Source organism: Mytilus californianus, unplaced genomic scaffold (assembly GCF_021869535.1).
Source record: "Mytilus californianus isolate M0D057914Y unplaced genomic scaffold, xbMytCali1.0.p SCAF_9, whole genome shotgun sequence".
NCBI classification, from domain to species: Eukaryota; Metazoa; Mollusca; class Bivalvia; order Mytilida; family Mytilidae; genus Mytilus; species Mytilus californianus.
This window is the reverse complement of record NW_026262745.1, coordinates 10,272,130-10,292,868: the sequence shown is the minus strand read 5'-3', so window position 1 is coordinate 10,292,868 and position 20,739 is coordinate 10,272,130. Positions and strand designations below refer to the sequence as shown.

At 33.1% G+C, this 20,739-nt stretch overlaps 1 protein-coding gene across 1 annotated transcript in view; it reads right to left on the bottom strand.

Moving 5' to 3' along the window:
* The window catches only part of LOC127715775 (ATP-binding cassette sub-family C member 5-like), a 38,442-nt gene extending 21,443 nt beyond the window's left edge, over positions 1 to 16,999 (bottom strand). Inside the window, exons 1-16 of the mRNA XM_052221921.1 lie at positions 16,848 to 16,999; positions 14,955 to 15,068; positions 14,432 to 14,596; positions 13,196 to 13,343; positions 12,581 to 12,728; positions 11,761 to 11,846; positions 10,837 to 11,010; positions 7,872 to 7,934; positions 7,650 to 7,734; positions 7,235 to 7,383; positions 6,328 to 6,435; positions 3,894 to 4,065; positions 2,985 to 3,034; positions 1,433 to 1,504; positions 947 to 1,071; positions 343 to 415 (exon numbers count right to left, since the gene is read on the bottom strand). Of these exons, the coding sequence (XP_052077881.1) occupies positions 343 to 415; positions 947 to 1,071; positions 1,433 to 1,504; positions 2,985 to 3,034; positions 3,894 to 4,065; positions 6,328 to 6,435; positions 7,235 to 7,383; positions 7,650 to 7,734; positions 7,872 to 7,934; positions 10,837 to 11,010; positions 11,761 to 11,846; positions 12,581 to 12,728; positions 13,196 to 13,343; positions 14,432 to 14,596; positions 14,955 to 15,068; positions 16,848 to 16,999 (1,884 nt within the window). The remainder of the gene's footprint in view (positions 1 to 342; positions 416 to 946; positions 1,072 to 1,432; positions 1,505 to 2,984; positions 3,035 to 3,893; positions 4,066 to 6,327; positions 6,436 to 7,234; positions 7,384 to 7,649; positions 7,735 to 7,871; positions 7,935 to 10,836; positions 11,011 to 11,760; positions 11,847 to 12,580; positions 12,729 to 13,195; positions 13,344 to 14,431; positions 14,597 to 14,954; positions 15,069 to 16,847) is intronic.
* Positions 17,000 to 20,739: the final 3,740 nt, after the last annotated feature.

Below are 20,739 nucleotides of genomic sequence, written 5' to 3'. Positions count from 1 at the left end.
GACCTTCGTCCTCATATTACATGTCATGTGCATGCCTGGTCATTTATATTAATATCCACTGTTTCATTATTTCCAATGTTTTCAGATTTAGCATAACCACATTAATTTCGCTGAACGTGTATACATTATTGTTTATATGCCAGCTGAAGCCCTCCTCCGGGTGCGGGATTTTCTCGCTTCGTTGAATACCCATTGGTAGACTTCGGCTGATTTCTGCTCTTTGGTCGGGTTGTGGTCTCTTTGACACATTTCCCGTTTCCATTCTCTATTCTTATGTGATAGATTTTACTTCCAACGAACCGTTGGTACGAGGCCAAAATATAAAACAATAAATAAACATACCTCTGTTTCATCTCCATCATCAAGAATAGCGAAGTCAGGCTCAAGTCCACATGCATATATAACATTTTGATACCTGTCAAAAATATTTTGCAAATGTCAAAAACACAGTTTGTAAATGTGAAAAATGCACACTGACGAATTGTCTCTATAGTCATAATATAGAATATTATATGTATACTGGTAGAATGGCGTGTGTTAATTCTTTAAATAGTTAAAACATATGAAGGGACATTCGGGACTGTATGTAGACAGTCAAGTATTTGAATACTTGCTTTGATAAGGCCAACAAATGTTCTGAAAATAATTGTCCTTCTCCAATTTATATGGGTATACTGAATATGATTGATTGATGGATTGAGTTGTGCTTAATGCCACTTTTAGCACTATTGGCTGTTTCGTGGCGGTCAGTTTTTATTGGTTCAGGAAGCTACATTTCCCAGAGAGAACCTACCACCTTCGGCAGGTAAACTGACATTCCTAGTCATTTAAGATTGCAGTCAAACATGAAAAGAACGACTGTCCTACTTTGTTGTTTTTGTAATTGCATCTATAAGGTCTTAAACATAGTAACAGAATACAAACAACAAATTTTATAATGTCATACCTTTCTGGATCATAAGATTTTCCGAATAAAATATTCTCTCGTACAGTGTCGTTAAATATCCAAGCTTGTTGGGCAGCGTATGCAATACTACCATTCACAGCCGCATGTCCAGAAATAAAGGGCATCTAAATGAAATATACATGTGTGTATCTTCAAAACAGATAGAATACTCAAAACATAAGTACATCATATTCTAACATATCTTGTTGAATCTTAAAAGATATGGTTTGGTTATTACAGCAGTTAAGAGTTTACGCTTTCGTACATTTTTATCTCAAAAAATTCGACATAAATCATTAGAGTCATAAATATTAGTGTTTATGGGTAATTGTAACATCATCATGATCAAATAAATCAGGTTTCTTACTTTAGAACAAACCTCAATAGTTTTGACATTGGTTTGAAAATGCTTTGCAATTAGTATGAATGTCAAAATCCGACTTTGCCCACAAATATAAATGTACAATTTTCGTTTAAAACATTTACCCTTGCCAATATAGCTGCCATTAATGATGACTTCCCTGATCCAACAGGGCCACACATACCAATCAGTTTTCCCTGCAATAAAAACATATACAGTACGTTAACGAGTTAATGGAAGTTCATTTAATAAACGTTATGATAAACAAAAGAAGAATGTGTCTGAGGACACGTATGCCTCGTTCAAGCTTTTGCAAAAAGGAGCATAACTGGTAAATGACTTACAACCCAAATTCAAACTATGTCTGCATGTTATGATTCTTAGCATTGTGTATGAGTTTCATAAAATAAGAAAAATGGATAAGAAAAACTTAAGTTAGAGTGCGGAAACGAAAACGTTTGCAATTTTCTAAATTAGAAAGGGACACAACTCTAGAACGGTAAGTGACTCACTGCTCAAGTTCGAACTCTATCTGCTAGCTATGGTTCTTAACATTTTGTATGAGTTTCATAAAAGTTGCATGAGGCAAATTTAAGTTAGAGTGCGTAAACAATAATGGGTCGGACGGAAGTACGGACGGAGGGACGGTCAGGAGTTACACTTAATGCCCCCGTTGCCTACGTCTGGGGCTTACAAATTTCAGTCAACCTTTGCAAATATTGTTGAATATCATGAATATGAGACTCTTTCTTAACAAATCAAATTAGTTAGAATATTTACAATAATATTTTGGAAAATTACATATGGCGTAGCATTTTCTTCTTTCATGAGTTAATACGATCACGTGATGAAAAGGGTATTCCATGTATCGGAAGACGTGTATATGGACGCTATGTTTTTATATATGTATATATGTATATATTGACGGTCAATATTTAAAATCCTGCAAAATACAAATGAATGTAAAATACACAGAAAGAACATTGAAGTTTATTTCCATAATACACTATTCAAATATGTATTATATAGATTAAGGACTTTCACTCAGTCAATACGTTATATATGAATCTGTTAAATTATATTGATACTCGGAATTCGTCCTCTGTCAAATTAATCCGAATAGGTTTATATATAACTTATTGACCTCGTCAAAAGTCCATCATTGATAAATATTGTCCCGAGTAGATTTTTATATCGCACGAACTCGCAAGAGCATTGTATATTCTAAGAGGGATATCATTCACCAATGGTCATGCAATAACCTTTTTATAGTATGGAAAAGATTAAAAACTGTTTAAATGAAAATATTTTTATATCACATTTTAAATATATCGTGCGGCCGAAGCGCTTTCTGGATATACCTTCATCAGGAACGCTCTAACCTACACATTCAAAAGTCATGGATGTATACGTCGAAACGTTAGAAGCTATATGACTAAAAGGTACCTAAAATGAATAGCCAAATTCAGTTAATGTCAACTTTGCCAGAGGGAGTTGGAGCCTTAGTTCCCTCAAACATAATTTTGTCCTTGAAGTTTTATTTGCACAAGTTAAATATGATGTATAAATGCACGCTAACTTTTTGTTACATTCTGTATGAAATATGTTGATACTTAACCATAACTTCATGGTTCTATTTTACAAGGTAAAAGTAATTAAAAGAAAATTATATATTACCTTTTGAACTGTAAAATTCATTTTCTCGATGTGGAATGATCCTGGTGATGCTGTTAAAATCAAAACATAGTCTTAAAAATTGTGAATACATTAAATATCGGAGTTCCATAGTAACAAATGTATTATTTGTAATATATTATTTCTGCCCCACGAATAGATTACATTAGCAGTATTAGGCTACACCTTTTGGAATGTTTGGTCAGCAATGCTCTTTAACTTCGTATTTGGATGGTCTTGTGTGGACGAGACGCACGTCTGGCGTATTGAATTTTAAGCCTAGTACCTTTTGTTAGCTATTATTCGTGTGTTCCTTTGTCCTATATGTTCTCCCATTTATTTGTATTGTGGTCCTGTCATGTGATGTTGTCGTTTTGGTGTTGTGTTTGACGTTGCCATTAAAGCGGGAGGTTTGGCATGCCACAAAACCAGGTTCAACCCACCATTTTTTTTTCTTTAAATGTCGTGTTCCAAGTCAGTAAAATGGCCATTGTTATATTATAGTTCGTTTCTGTGTGTGTTACATTTTAATGTTGTGTTTTTGTTGTGTCGTTGTTCTCCTCTTATATTTGATGCGTTTCCCTCAGTTTTAGTTTGTTACCCGGATTTGTTTTTATCTCTATCGATTTATGAGTTTCGAACAGCGGTATACTACTGTTGCCTTTATTTGACTTGGCCTGTTTAACTTTTTTTATTTGAGCGTCACTGATGAGTCATTTGAGGACTAAACGTGCGTCTTGCGTACAAGAATATTAAATCTGGTATCTCTGATGATTTTATGTACCTCAACAAAAGGAGATAAGTTGAATATCTGAGTGTAAGACTTTACTTTTGATTTATTTAAATATCTCTTTTTAGAAATATTATAAGATTGACAGCTTACATAAAGTGAAAAGAAAGATAAAGCTATACCTTTTCGATCTTTTGCTTTATTTTTTGCCTCCATTGCAGCTTTTGCTTTTGCTCCCATTTCGAAAATACTTGCATCTTCCCACATGAAGAACGCATTGTCCAATTCTACTGCGTTATCTTTGTTCATACATTTGTCACTGTGTGGCGCAAATTCCTCTTGCACAAGAAGTCGCTAAATAAAAAAAATTATAACATTTTTGTTTATAATGTAGTTTAATGAAAACGTATTCTTGGAAAAATGGGCCAAATACTCAATGGCCGGCTTGCAATACTTACGGTTAGAAATTTAAAGGTCATCCTAATGGTAATATCGCCATAGTACTGATTGATTTGTTTTGGGTGCATCTTTATAAATGCCAAGGAAGAATCGAAATATCTACATGTATAACTAAATCAGTTTTGCAAAAGATATCGTTAAAAATCGTTAAAAGGGGTACTGTTGATTCATTGGTATTAGTCGGATACTCATTTTCGTTAAATAAAGGTGAACAATAAATAGAAGTTTTCAATAAAAACAAAATTTTTCTACAGGTTTGTATGCAGAATAGATCTACAAAATGCATTGTTTTCTCCTCTCATTAAACTGGGTACAAAGAAAAATAAATGAATGCCTTATATTGATTGACAAAGTCTCATTCTCTAGGGGTAAAATCATTCAAACCGATACTCTAAATTAAATAGGTACCTTCCACCAATAAACTGCTGAAAATGATCTCAGTTTCACTATATTATTACTCTGTACTAATTACGTAAATTAATAAAAATCCAAGTGCCCATCTTTGATGTACATAGAAAAAAAGTAAAATAACATATATAAATACCGAACTTCAAGGAAAATTCAAAACGGAAAGTCCTTCATCAAATGGCAAAATCAAAAGCTCAAACACATCAAACGAATGGAAAATAACTGTCATATTCCTGACTTGGTACAGGCATTTCCTTATGTAGACAACGGTGGATTAAACCTGGTTTTATAGCTAGCTAAACATCTCACTTGTATGACAGTCGCATAGAATTCCATTTTATTGGCAACAATGTTTGAGTAGAAAAACAGACATAATAGATAAAAATGTCAACAACTGGGGTACAGCAGTAAAGATTGTGCTATAACTTAATCAATACAAAAACAAACAACTATGTCAACGAAGAAAAACAAAATGGCAAATCGACACTCTATAGACAAAGCAAATGAGAAAAAATGAAAGACAAGAATACAAAAAGTTATCAAACCACAATAACATAATGGCGGGATGTATAAATACCGTTCCACGCCAAAAAGATATTACCAAAAATGGAATAAACAGTAATGTTTGAAAATATACAAAGACGAATACCAAGAATCTATACCTCAAGACCATAATGTATTATTTGTGAAGTTTATCTACAAGCCTTAGGTCTTCGTATCTTCTGATTAACTTTTTTCGAAAAAGGACGAAACGTTCTTTGACATAATCCTGGTTCATCAACTTTCTGCTCAGACACTGGATACGTTTAATAAAGTCTGAGTAACAGCTGAAAGCTCTTACAGGCATTCCATTTTGAATGCTCTGAGTTTAAAAAAGTAGCATGTTTTTTTCACGAATTGGATACTCTTTATATACATCGAAGAACACACCCTTAACGTATATATAACCATTTCAGAAAGTTTTGATTTTTTGTTTTTTTTTCAAAAACCAGGAAAGTTACTCAATGCAGGTACTTTGCTTTCAAAGCTCGTCCTTTCTTCCGCCCGACATCCTTCATGCAAATATCATAAGCCGGAATTGCACTATATGCAACCCGCAGTTTTTTGTTTTTTGTTTTTTTAATTCTATATAATTTTATTTGAAATGTACATTTGTTAGAGATACATAAAGTACCGGTACCTTATCCCGGTCTCGTTGACGTTAGTATATAGCATTTCATAAGGTTAGTACTTGTTAGTACACAACATACAGTTTTTCTAATAAATAATGTATAACAGAATAAAACCCGCAGTTAAAATATTTTACCTCACAGTTTTAACGGACAAGAACTAGAAGTTTATATATTATCTTCTATGTAAATGAAATGACTTATGACATTGTATGATTCGTTTGATTAACATTTTCTCCTTTTTAGGTTAATTCCTAAATTTGATGTGTCACAAACGTGCTAAAAGTATGTTAAATTAGAAATTTAAAGTTATTACGTTCTTCGCACGTCTCAAATGAATCATAAGTATCAGAATAAGCACAATTAATAAAACCGATTACTCACAAGGATAAGTTTAATTAATTAGGCAAGGTTGGGAAATTGTGTCATGCATCAGATATAGTAACTTTTATGAAGCTTTTTAAGAATGGTTGCTTGGGAGGTTTGTACATCTGGTTATGTAAGCATGATTAAGATGAGAGATGTTATAGTCTTTATTTGCATTATCAGGAAGGCATAAAATTTGTATATAGCCCTTTACCTTTAATCTGTCAAAACTAACACGAACTTCGCCAAGAATTCTAGTTGCATACGGAATTAAAGCAACAATAATTCTTAGAAAGTTCAATGTACCGACAACAGCAAATGCCTGCAAAAGTAAATGACCATGGAAATTATATAAATGCTATGTAGTTTTCATTTTAAAGAGTAAATGAGAAGATGGTTTTTTCTAATAATTATGATTGACTATAAGCAGCATAAGTTTCCCCAAAATTAAAATAATTGCAACACAAAGTAAATGTAATAAGATTTGAGGATTGAAGTTAGCGATGTTGTCATAAAACAAACCAGAATTTTAAAATTTATACATATAACGAAGACACACCATTGAGAAGGCACTGTCCTGGCAGATTAGTTTCACTGAATATTAATCTCTTTTGTTTTAGCTACAATTACCATGTTCTTTGAACTACTAGTCTAAGAATACATGAACGGTGCATTCATTTTAACAATAGAAAAGGTCTGTGATATATATCAAGATACAACAACCCAACAACACAGAAAACAAAAGACATAGATATAAGAAGATGTGGTATGAGTGCCAATGAGACAACTCTCCATCTAAGTCAAAATTTATAAAAGTAAACCATTATAGGTCAAAATACGGTCTTAAACACGGAGCCTTGGCTCACACCGAACAGCAAGCTATAAAAGGCCTTAAAGTTACTAGTGTAAAACCATTCAAAGGGGAAAACATGTATATATGTTAGTAATACGTTCCCAATTTATCTTAAAATTATGGCTTTGTCGTTAAGTTTTTAGATATATCTGTTGAATTTGGCGAGTTTAGTTCTGAAACTTAGTTCAGTCTATTTACACATAGTGATTTTGTCTGTTGTAAAGTGTGTAACAACTGGCATCAAGTAAGGTTTACACAGTTAACTTACATTAGAAGCAGATATGTCATTTCCAAAAGCTCTAAACGTGGATATCGTTGCCACTGATGCTAGTGTTGGAGTAACAGGGATAACGGCTGCACTTATTGAATTCATAATGGCAGCAAACAGTAGGTATTTCTTTTCTTGTTTTCTTATTTCTGTAAAAAAAAAATGAAGATTTTTGAATTCACTCATTAGTTTTACAATTCAATGAGTATATTGCATGATAAAAGACCTTTATAACTCTCTGTAGTCATATTATAGGGCGCACAATGCCATCTTTTTCGTTTGAGTTAAAGTAAAAATTTATTCTGGTTGAAGAAAATGTTTATCTGTCATAGTTTAGATTATTGAAAGTAAAGTTTGTTTAAATCAATTTTTCGGCGGTGTCAGGTAAGATTATTGATAGTAAAGACAACATTACCAGATATTGTGTGTTCAAATGGTTCTTCCCATGCGTACATCTTCAACAACTTCATACTATTGAGAACCTCTGTCATTTTTCTAACCTAAAATGATCGAGATGTTAAGAATTTAAATAATTATCAATTATATCGCTTTTTTTTTTCGGTTTGTTAAAAAACAAGAAATTTGTCAATATATTGCCGGCTTAATAATTGAAGGTATATTTGTATATAATACATACACGTTTGTCCGTATGCTGGAGGGTTTTTCTACGCATTATTTCGACGCCTTTTGTCAACACCCCCTAAAAACAAAATACACATTCATAAAAGATATTGAAGCCAATGAAGCGCAACAACAAAGGGTTGAAGATATATGGAGCTCATGCTACGGTCTTATTCACATTTTAACTATCTTAAATATAAAAGTACGTATACTAAATATTTTCTACCGAAATATACTAATATTGTCAGTTTTTATACGGATTCATTTAATAGAATAAATAAAATGTTAAACTTTCTTCTACAATTAAGTTTGAACAAGGTAAACCAACACCTGAAGTGGTAATCGTGCTGTTGGATAATAGTGGGTGGATACCGAAAGGTATTCACAGTTGTCTTTCACTATATAAGTAAAATAAACGACAATAAAACAACAACACCCATCAATTACCGCATGGTAGGAGTTTATTCTGGTCGACATGTTTCGCCAACAAGCGTGGCGTCTTCAGGACAATATTACATATGAAATCAAACAGTGAAGTACAAATTTTGCGGTTGTGTGGTTCGCCGAAAGTAACGTGACAATAGAGGTTGTTATGACGAAGTTATAGATATAAATAGAAAGTGAAAGTAAAATAAAATAAAAATGTAGTTAAGTTAAAAGTGAAAGTTAGTCAATAAAGTCATTAACGATGTGGTTAGCTGCTATTCTTACACGTCTGTGTAGTTGTTCTCATGGAGGTTTCTAGTGGTAAAATTGTAGAAATGATGAAGGTAGATCATACAATGTCAGTTCATTTCCAAATTGGACAACACCCCACTGGCCATCCCTTACCAATTCAACTGGCTTCGCTACGAGGGAGGTACTGCTTCCAATCGCGTAGGTAATAGGGTGAAGTGTATGATCGCCGCAATTTTGGGAATTGTAAATCTTGATAGATTCGTTCATAAAAATTTACTTTGCTAATAAAGTGTCCGTGGATCAAGCTTTTCTTTATAAATATGTTTTGTGGTTTATGTGGTTCATTTCGTTTCTGGTTCCTTCCTTTTTTCTCTAAGTAAAATGCCTGGTATTCCGAATTATTTTGACTCTGTGTACTTATGTATGGTATGTTAATCTTCAGTGATGGACTGCTTCTTATGTAATATTGTCCTGAAGACGCCACGCTTGTTGGCGAAACATGTCGACCAGAATAAACTCCTACCATGCGGTTATTGGTGGATGTTGTTGTCTTTATTGTCGTTTTTTTACTTATATAGTGAAAGACAACTGTGAATACCTTTCGGTATCCACCCACTATTACCCAACCGCACGATTACCACTTCAGGTGTTGGTTCACCTTGTTCAAATTCAAGTTTACTTTTTTACTGTGAACCCCTGCATCCGAAAGGATCCACCTTTGCCACACTAGCGTTGTACCTAACAACCATTCAGCATGGACGAAAAACCGGACCAATTAAAACGTTCTCGATCCGTTCCCGAAAATTACCAGATACGAGGAAAAAAGGAGAGATTTGGAAACAGAAGCAACCACAGAAACATACAAATAAGAAGCAGTCCATCACTGAAGATTAACATACCATACATAAGTACACTGAGACAAAATAATTCGGAATACCAGGCATTTTACTTAGAGAAAAAAGGAAGGAACCAGAAACGAAATGAACCACATAAACCACAAAACATATTTATAAAGAAAAGCTTGATCCACGGACACTTTATTAGCAAAGTAAATTTTTATGAACGAATCTACCAAGATTTACAATTCCCAAAATTGCGGCGATCATACACTCCACCCTATTACCTACGCGATTGGAAGCAGTACCTCCCTCGTAGCGAAGCCAGTTGAATTGGTAAGGGATGGCCAGTGGGGTGTTGTCCAATTTGGAAATGAACTGACATTGTATGATCTACTTTCATCATTTCTACAATTTTACCACTAGAAACCTCCATGAGAACAACTACACAGACGTGTAAGAATAGCAGCTAACCACATCGTTAATGACTTTATCGACTAACTTTCACTTTTAACTTAACTAGATTCTTATTTTATTTTACTTTCACTTTCTATTTATATCTATAACGTCGTCATAACAACCTCTATTGTCACGTTACTTTCGGCGAACCACACAACCGCAAAATTTGTACTTCACTGTTTGATTTCATATGTAATATTGTCCTGAAGACGCCACGCTTGTTGGCGAAACATGTCGACCAGAATAAACTCCTACCATGCGGTAATTGATGGATGTTGTTGTCTTCATTGTCGTTTATTCTACAATTAAGATACAAACGCCTTTTGTCAAGCTATCTTATGCAAGTCATTCTTATTTTGAAATAACCTCATATTGAATACTCTGGAAAAAAATCCTGCAAACGATTTATCTGTTGTATAATAGCAAATTTAAGAATACTTGCAGAAATGGGTAATGGATTGATGTAAATCAATCAAATATGATGCTTAGAGATATATGTTACAGTGCATTGTCGTAAATGAAAATAAAACTTTACAATGTTCATGCGTTCGAAACGCTCATAACCATTTGAAAGCCAGGAGTCGATTTCACAAAAATATTTACGACTAAGATTGATTATGAGTCATGAACAATTTAGTATACACATTTTTTTTTTGTGAAACCGACTCCATGAATTTATAAATACTTAGAAACTTAAACGTTAGAAGTTAAAGAAATCTATAAAGAATAGCCAAATTCATCTAAGGTCAACTGCAAATAACAATTTAAAAATATTAAATTTTAAAGTATTAAATATGTCTTCGATGAGTCTAAAGTATGATTCAATGGATTCTTTTTAAAATAAAATATTTGAAAAGGAAATTATGTCTTATTGTTTTCAATCTTGATATATTATGATCAAATTTTGCTATCAATCAAATTGATTCGTTTAGTCAGAAATTATTAAGTTTAAACTGGTGTAGTTTTAGTGCATGTTAATTTCAAAAGCATTGAGAGCAGACTGTGTACCTGGAGTAAATAGCACAACACAAATATCCCCATTGCAATGAAACACCAGGGTCCTAGCAGGTAATATGTATATCCAGCACCGATAATCATGTATATTGGTAGAGCAAGAATGTATACAAAGGTCACACAGTTCTCGTACACACGGAAAGCATCACCTCCAAATATGTTGATAAGCTGAAATGTAAATACACATGCAAACATATATTTCATAAATTGTAAATATTTCCAACCCCCTGCTAAGGCAACTGATTTTGTTGGTTAATAATATAAATGTAATGCAACAGTCGGATATGCCGTTTGCATGTACTTTTTTTAAATATAAACCTAATGATATGTAATGATCTGTGGCAAAAAAAAAACATCGGTTTAATATTTATGTATTTGTATAAAGTTAAATTTGATATTTTCACGAAAACCCTTACAATTTTACAATAGAATGATTTATTGTTTTAATTAAATTATATGATGTCGAATTTTTTTTTTCTTTGCTATGTAATTGAATTTAATGGCGGAAGATGTTCTCGAACGGAAGTGGTGGACGAAAGAAAATTGTTCTAAACAAGAAATATAAGTGTATGTATATTTTGACGTTTTACACTTTCATTTAGCTTTGAGAGTGGGTGCAAAATTGTCCCCTCCAAGATATCTACAATGCCCCTGTCCCTTCGATCCGCTACATTTGATTTAATCCATATCAATCATCGGCTTATCATGACTTTTTGCTTCTAAGTATTTAGATATATTCATATTTTTCTGATAAATCTTCTAAATAAAGGCGACAGTAGTTTATCAATGTTCAAATGTCTAAAATCGAGTAAGAATAGACATATCAAGGTATCAAGCAAAATCTGAGAGAGCATCTAAGACTGTATTGACAATGTGTATATTAAGGTAACATTGTTTCCAGAAAGTTATAAATATTACCTCGGCTAAACTCTTTCCTTTTACTTTTTGGAGTCTGAGGAGTTTTCGGTATGCCAATCCAAGAAATCCAGCCCGGAACCTTATACCTGTTAATATTATACAATGTCGTGTAGCTGAAGCCATTACTTGATATGTGATTTTCCCTGACGAACAAATGGAATTGATATTGTTTGGTGAAAGGGTGGATGTCAGCTAGATGAAAATCATTATTATGTCCACGGTAGTCTATAAATCATCATATTAAAAACAACAACTACTCTTTTCTGTTGGTTTGTTTATATTGACTGTTACTAGAACACTTTTAACAAAGCTCTTAATACATCGTATACCAACAAATAGCTTTAAGTATCAAATGGTGCGATACGCTTTGATATTCATCAATAACTATTTTTTTATTTCCTTTCAATAGATCACCTAAAAACTAATGAAGCCTTACTACAAATACTGACATACTGATTCATAAGACGGATATATTGAGTAAATCTCTGTATACACGAATGCTGTATAATATGAAGTAGAGATATCAAGAAGAAATACAACAGGAAGTTTTATTATGATAAGACAGGGTTGACAGCGTGATACATTGTAAGACGCAGCTAAGGGGTCGCCATTTTTTCCCTTCAACACAGTCGACCCACATTGCGAAACTTTACTATTTGATTCGCTGTTTAATTGCTTCTCGTTTCGTTTTATATTTTTTTTCCATTTTTTAAATTTGTAAAAGATCATCTCTGTCCTCTCGGTATCTTTTTACTTATTTTCAAACATCTCATGTTAACCATTATTGACGTTCTTAAAACTATAAACACAACAGTAATACCTGTTTGAGCACCAAACATAATGATAACACAGAAGGTTCCAGCTCTTACTACATTCGCTGCCATCATGGTGACGACAAGTCCAATTCCATAAAGTATATTATTCTCAACAGATTCAATATAAGCAATCAATTCATTTATGATGAATCCCTACAAAAAATATTACAGCCATGAAAAATCCTAACATTTCTAAAATATATTCTTTATGCTAATTTATAAGACTTTTTTTTATTTAAAATAGGTGCGTAAAATGTTTTTCATTATTTGTATATTTCATAATTAGAAATATATGTATACAGATTTGATGCATTGCAGTATAAATGCCTTGGAATTCACAATGCACACAACATGAGCTGAAAAGAATATTTTGGATTATATTACGCCACTGACGTGCGCTAAAACTTTTGCCAAATAAGATGTAAATACGTGTTTTTTTCTATTTAAGAATTTCACAAAACAACTATGTGATCTTGAAGCAACTGAATAAACTTGGAATGCTTAACAGTGATGTTATACTTTACATATTAATTTCAGGACCTGTTCACCTGTATTTTATATGATGTTATCTTACTAAATTTACCTAACCCATTTGGAATCTTTATGAAAAATATACATGCCGATACTAGAAAAGTTGACAGAGCATTGACTGCTACAATAATCAAGCTGACTAAAATTCGAGTCTGACAGAATTTTAACCAACAACGTAGAACCGAAGCTTTCTTCTCTCCTTTTGATTTCACTTCATCTTTCCACAATGCTTCTAGTCTGATCCGGAAGAAAGATTACATAATGAAATTAGACTAATTGACAGCAAAGCAATGATATGAATGTATATATATTACATACCATTACAATAATTATAAAATTTTAATACAGTAATTGATTTCAATCTTAATCTTTGGGTGCAAGGTAATGCTTGCATCAAATCTAGCAGAGAGGGTGGGGGGTTATAAAACATATCTAATCTTCATACATGCATTCTACTTTTCCGCCTTTATCATGTTTATCGTGTTTGAAATTGTATTATCATTAATAGCACTAATATAGACATTGAAGTCCAACATTAGTTCACTAACTACAGTAACGATCATTGTGTGTAACAATACGGACACAGTTTAAAGCGGAGTACAGTAAAACCCAAACCCAATGTTCTATTGCCTATCATTAAAATCATTATCTAAAAATACTCTTTCGTAACGCTATGTATTGTAAACATGTTCATTCTTAAACTTTTGTTGTGAGTTGTGGCAGTTGTCTAATAAAATGAGGAGACCACATTTTATTTCACAAAGTGCATTATTATTGATATTTTTTCATACTACGGTAATGTTTAGTCAATAATACATTTGTCTCCAGGCATCTACCCTACATCCCACTTATTAGTGTCTCCAGGCATCTACCCTACATCCCACTTATTAGTGTCTCCAGGCATCTACCCTACATCCCACTTATTAGTGTCTCCAGGCATCTACCCTACATCCCACTTATTAGTGTCTCCAGGCTTCTACCCTACATCCCACTTATTAGTGTCTCCAGGCATATACCCTACATCCCACTTATTAGTGTCTCCAGGCATCTACCCTACATCCCACTTATTAGTGTCTCCAGGCTTCTACCCTACATCCCACTTATTAGTGTCTCCAGGCATCTACCCTACATCCCACTTATTAGTGTCTCCAGGCATCTACCCTACATCCCACTTATTAGTGTCTCCAGGCATCTACCCTACATCCCACTTATTAGTGTCTCCAGGCATCTACCCTACATCCCACTTATTAGTATGTTCATGTTGATTCTGATTTTACAACATACAAAAGGAAATTAAAAGTGAGCTAAAACTGTCATATGTTTACCTGTCAGTATTAGTTTTGGAAGCCTCATAATCGGAACACTCCCAGATGTCTTCCTCTTTTAGATCCTCATCTCTATGTTTAAACATCTTCATGACCAGGGGTGTCATCCACGTCATAAACATGTATGACAATAAACCAGCCTTATTAATTGGTATTTTACCATCTCTAAAGTTATTGAAAAAAAGTTGAACAGTGTTAAAATATATCTATATCACATTAAGATGGTAACTTGTATAATCAATGAATTTGAACCGATGAAATATTATGTCATAACTTTTTATATATTTGGTTTTGAAAAAAATCATACTCAATGCATTTAAAATAAAATGTAAAGTCAATTGTTTATTGTTACGTGTTTTGCAAGTTATAAAATATAATCGATGTTTGGTTGACTGTTTCCTTTTTGCTTAACCAAATGACTAATATAACAAATAAAACTATAGCCGAGAACAAATTAAGTTTCGAAAATTACTATTGTTTGATACTTAGGACATGCTAGAAATTATACAACTAGAAGGCTTACTTTGAAGATGGTCTGAAGGGCTTCAGAACTTTAAGAGCTGTAGAATATTGCCGGGAACCTTGTGCATCTCCACTGGTAAAGCCATTTGTCACCTCTTCTGTAATTTCATATTCACTGAAATATAATTGATTTTGCCTTACATATTATATTTAGAACTTCTTCAAAGTGTTTTGGCTTATATATACAACATAGGTTTAAACAAGACTACATATAAATAAGAAGATGTGGTATAAGTGCCAATGAGACAACTCTCCATCCAAGTCAAAATGTATAAAAAGTTATCAATTATAGGTCAAAGTACGGCCTTCAACACGGATCCTTGGCTCACACCGGACAGCAAGCTATAAAGGGCCCCAAAATGACTAGTGTAAAACAATTCAAACAGGAAAACCAACGGTCTAATCTATATAAAAAAACGAGAAACGAGAAATACCTACGGACAACACCATCAAACGACAACCACTGAACAACAAGCTCCTGACTTAGGACAGGTGCATAAAAATGCAGCGGGTTTAAATGTTACATTTAGGACACCATACCCGTTCGCAACTTAATTGTAAACTACATTAAACCAAAATGTTAACCTACCTTGAACAAAAACTTTAACATGATCAGTGAACGGTGAAATGTAGATCAAACCCGAAATTTGTTTTAAATGTTATATATAAATTTCACATCATAAAGAACGTATGTATTAATTTTAAAGTAGATGTGACCTGAACTTTACGGTTAACTACCTAAAACAAAACTGTTAACCTATCTTAAAGTTTTGTAGTTAGTGTTTTCACATCAAACTCACATTCGTCAAGATCAGTCGTTGCACTTACCATGTACATTCTGTTTATTTAACATTCACATTCTTTATCTCCTGATACTTTGCAAAACTTTACTCGTGATGTTTTGAAGGAACAACAACGTCGCATAAGATGCAGAAACGTTCATCAGGAGCCTCATTTCTAAATCGCCCAGTTTCAATGGGCAAAGCTAGTATTCCACAGCGAAATTGTGCTATAACTGATAGTTCTTGTTTCTTGATGTTCATTTTGACATAAAATTCATTCTCGTACTTATGTTTAATCGTAATGTTAGTTCTTAATTTTGGGAGAGTAGTGATTTTTCCAGTCCAATCGTTGTTACAGTATTCCATAATTTTCGTTTTAAACGATAAATTGTCCTACGTTATGAAACAAATCATAACTTTATCATATGTGCATTTCAGACACAACCATTTCAAATTGTGATTCAATATCACTGTTTACTAAATCTAATGTTAAAGGAACTATATTCGCTTATACAGCGGGGAAACATCTTTTTCTATTTTTTAGGGGATTTTCCAAGTTAAATATTTTATAATATTTCATTCTTATATAAAATATTGTACAAATAGTTTATTTATTTCAAGCAGTTGCCATTGAATTATAAAGCAGGATATATATAACTGTTTGACCGCCTCATCGTGCAGATCAAGTTAGCCCTGATGTGTACTAAATTTTATAACCCAACTTGTATACAAGTAATTACCCTGAATATATTATCAACTTGTTCAATTTATTCGTAGACATGATGTCTTTATCATTTCCGTATTTGATATACGCATTAACTATTTGTTCGATTGTATACAAGTATATCTAAATAAAGATCTTACGCAATCATGCGATATGATATTCACCTTGTTCTCACTGTCGAAGACTATATATAAACGGGATTTTGCCAAATATACAGATTTTCCACCCAAAGTTCTTGGTCATTATTATGTCAGATATTCATGTTTTAAAGTTGAAGGGTTATAGTACAACTTTATATCGAGCAAACTACTAATAGAAACAAGTTGTAAAAAGAAAAATGAGAAAAATTTCTTCAGTAAGAATGAGTTATTCATTATAGAATTCATACCTCAATTCAGCTGCGTTCCATGTTGCTCCATTGTACAAGGCAGGATTGTCGTAAGCGTATGATTCCTTGTCCTTAACTGCTTCGTCTAGACCCGTAAATATACTAAACTTCCGTAGTTCTGGAACAGATTTCTTCTTCTTGATGTCAGACATTCTACACTTCCTCCTAAAGCATTTGTATCATATTAATTTGTACAATTATATTTTATATCCTTTATTTATATACCAAATAAGGTAAGAAACATTTTGTTTTTCTTTTTGTATACGGCTGTTGTCTGCTCTATGGTCGGGTTGTTGTCTCTTTGACACATTCCCCATTTCCATTCTCAATTTTATTAAGATAAAGCAACGTACAAATTTTGCAAAAAAAATGAAACACCCTTAAACACGTACGCTCTTGGCTCTTAATAGAGTAAACATAGTGTTCACTAATGTATTCGATAAATTTGGTTTTCTACTTCCAGTCGTCTATACATTAACGCTATGATCAACAAAAAAGTTGAGAACAGTATTAAGAAAGATGCTGAAATGTCGTGAACTGCGGCCGTGTAGTTAATTTAGAATTTGTTGATGACCAGATTACTCGTGCCCTTTACATTGTTTTCCAAATTCAATGATATATATGGTTTGTAAAAGTATTAACATTTCAATTATATATTTCTGATATTGTTATGTATGTTCTTATTAAAATAACAGTTCATATTAGTTCTATACCTTTGACATACGGAAGTCCTATTCTTTACTGAGTGTATTTCCTCTGGTTGGGAAGTCCTATTCTTTACTGAGTGTTTTTTCCTCTGGTTGGGAAGTCCTATTCTTTACTGAGTGTATTTCCTCTGGTTGTTTCTGTTTTATAGTCTAGAACAATAGTCACATACTTTCGTTCTAGTTTGTCACTCTTAAAGATGAAATTGTGACCTGGAATAATTACGGTTTAATTTTATGTTGTGAAATTCTAAATTCATTAACATATTATTATGATCGAACAATCGTTATACATTGAAGAAATCTGTTTTTCCAACAGTTATTTTCATGCATAAGTATTTTAATTTTTACACCATTTGAGGCTAGCTGTGCACATCTGAATGGCTTTCAATTATAAAAAGTATTTTGATATGTCTGTATATATTTTGGAGGGAAAATGACCAGAGGAGAGAAATATTGAAGATATGTAAAAGGGCAAATGTCTAAAATACAACAGAGGCGGAAGAAGAAGAGAAAACAGTATACAGCAAACTGTATACCAAAAACTGTGTTTCAGTAAAGTATCAAAATAACATTGAGACTGTAAAATAAATCAAGTATGGTTTTGTAGATTGTTTTCATTATAAATCGGTATTTAAAATATCATCAGGCGTATAATGGCCTGGGGTCTGCAGCCAACTTTGATTCTTCCATGTTGACAGGTGAATGAAATATCACAATTCAAAATTCATCTCTTTCGATGCCCAGTTATGGAACACACAAGTTATATATATAGCACGTCAATTTTAATTCTCGAAAAGCGTAGCTTTGAGTGGATTAAATATGTAAATGAGTTAGGCGTGGCTATATGTTATTTGTAACATTAATGGGCGATGACCCTTGTCAAAAGTTAAACTTAATTGTACTTTTCATGAATTAAATATGTCAATTTCTATGACAAATGTCTCTTATTTTCAGAAAATGAACTTATGGTTGAGACTTTTTATGGCTCCGCAACAAAGTTTTCGGGGCCAAATAGTTTTACCCTTGTCCGTCATTCCGTCATTCTGTCATTCTGTCATTCTGTCATTCCGTCATTATGTCATTCCGTCATTCCGTCATTCCGTCATTCCGTCATTTCGCAACAAACCATTATACGCAATTATTTTCTACACTCCTTCAGATATTGGGCTGATTTTTGATATGTGAGTTAACCATGATGAGTTACAGATCAAGTTAAAGTTTCGTTGCAATCTGCTAATTCTTACCAAAATTACGGGCTTTGGCCTTTGATAAATTGTTGAAAGTCAGAGTTATACAGACTTTTTTTTCTAAACGCTTTCAGATATTAGTCTGATTTTTGGTATGTGAGTTACCCATGATGAGTTAACTTTCAGATATTAGTCTGATTTTTGGTATGTGAGTTACCCATGATGAGTTAGCTTTCAGATATTAGTCTGATTTTTGGTATGTGAGTTACCCATGATGAGTTAAAGATCAAGTTAAAGTTTTGTTCCGCTCTGCTAATTTTTGCAGAAATTGGACTTTGATAAATTGTTGAAAATCACAGTTATACGGACTTTTTTCTAAACGCCTTCAGATATTGGGCTGACATTTGTTATGTGAGTTAACCATGATGTGTTACAGATGGAGTTTAAGTTTCGTGTTCCGCTCTGCTGATTTTTGCTGAAATTACAGGTTTTGGACTTTAGAAATGATTAAAAATCACAGTTATACAGACTTGTTTCTATACGCCTTCAGATTTTGCGCTGATTTTTTATATGTGAGTCTACCATGATGAGTTACAGATCAAGTTTATGTTTCGTTCCGCTATGATTTTCATGTCGTTTTAACACATCTTGTTAGATCTGCAGTACATCCACTTCCGGTTTGCTGATAGTTTGAAATTTAACTACACATTGATCAAGGCAATTTTTCACCAAACTAGTATTGGTCTTGAGAGCTGGATCCTATCCATGCATGTTTGTGTCCACATGTGTTATGAAATTGCAGATTTTTCAACTTTTTGAGACGGGGCCATTCGTGTCATTCCGATACATCTAGTTTAGTAAGATTTTATTTAATGATAGATGTAGGTAAAAGAATTGTTGCCGTGATACTTGTACTTTCATCAAGGTTTAAAGACCAGAGAGCGATTTGTGTGTTATTGAAGAGTTTCCCCACACTGACGAAAATTCTTGAGGAGTATGATGCAAAACCTTGTTCGATGTATACCATGCTGTCTGCTTTCAAAACCAGAAGAATTTAAAGTTGTGATAAGAAGGAAACTTTTTTTAAAACTTATTGTGAAGGTATTCTGCCTTCCAAACACCTTCGAAAAGATCGATTAATAGATAAACCTATTGATTGTCTAAGGTCCAGAGATAAATATTTTAAGCATTTTCAATTCACGGAGATATACCTTTGAAAAGTGGAGGAAATGAAACGACTGAAAATCCAGTGACAAGTTTTTTTGGAATATTTATTTTGACACGATAAAAACAAGTGTCCACTAATTTATCAATATCGCCTATTCGATTATAGACCACGTTATTACTTTTTGTAGCTGTCCTCGGGCATTCATTTGCTTCACTTTATGAAACCATTTTTGATTTAGCCTAAGGGTTAGGTTTACAAGTTTGACTAATTATAGGGGAAGCCCTCTTCCCCCATTCCCTAATTTTTTTTTTTTTTTTATTCTTTGCATTTCCTATGTAAAGCGACAAACGTCGGGATTGGAGAGTGCAATAACTAAAAGATAACAGAAGTTAACTCACTCAAAGATCAAAGGAAAATTACCATTCATGTTACAATCAGTCAGTCCATATAGAAACTGATTATTTACTACATGTAACTGCAAACGAATTACATGATTCCGTCACTTGTTTCCAATTTATATGTTGATAGTCGGAAAGCTGACCCCGGTTTGAACCCATTTCTAAAGACAGCAATCATTATGGAAGTCATGTGACTACCATAATTATTTGGGCATTTTTGGGGCATTTTTTGTATTCAACTGAAATAAGTCTGTTACCTCCAAAAAGTGCCATCAAATAAAATCAAAACATGCTGTATTGTAGGTTATAATGACAACTGCGTATTTGTAGTTCTAACATAGAAATGGTTTTGATTAAACGTACTGAATTAGAATACGAAGCCTTTAAACCTGAGCTCGTCATTTATTTGTACTTTTATTATTTTAGCAGCAT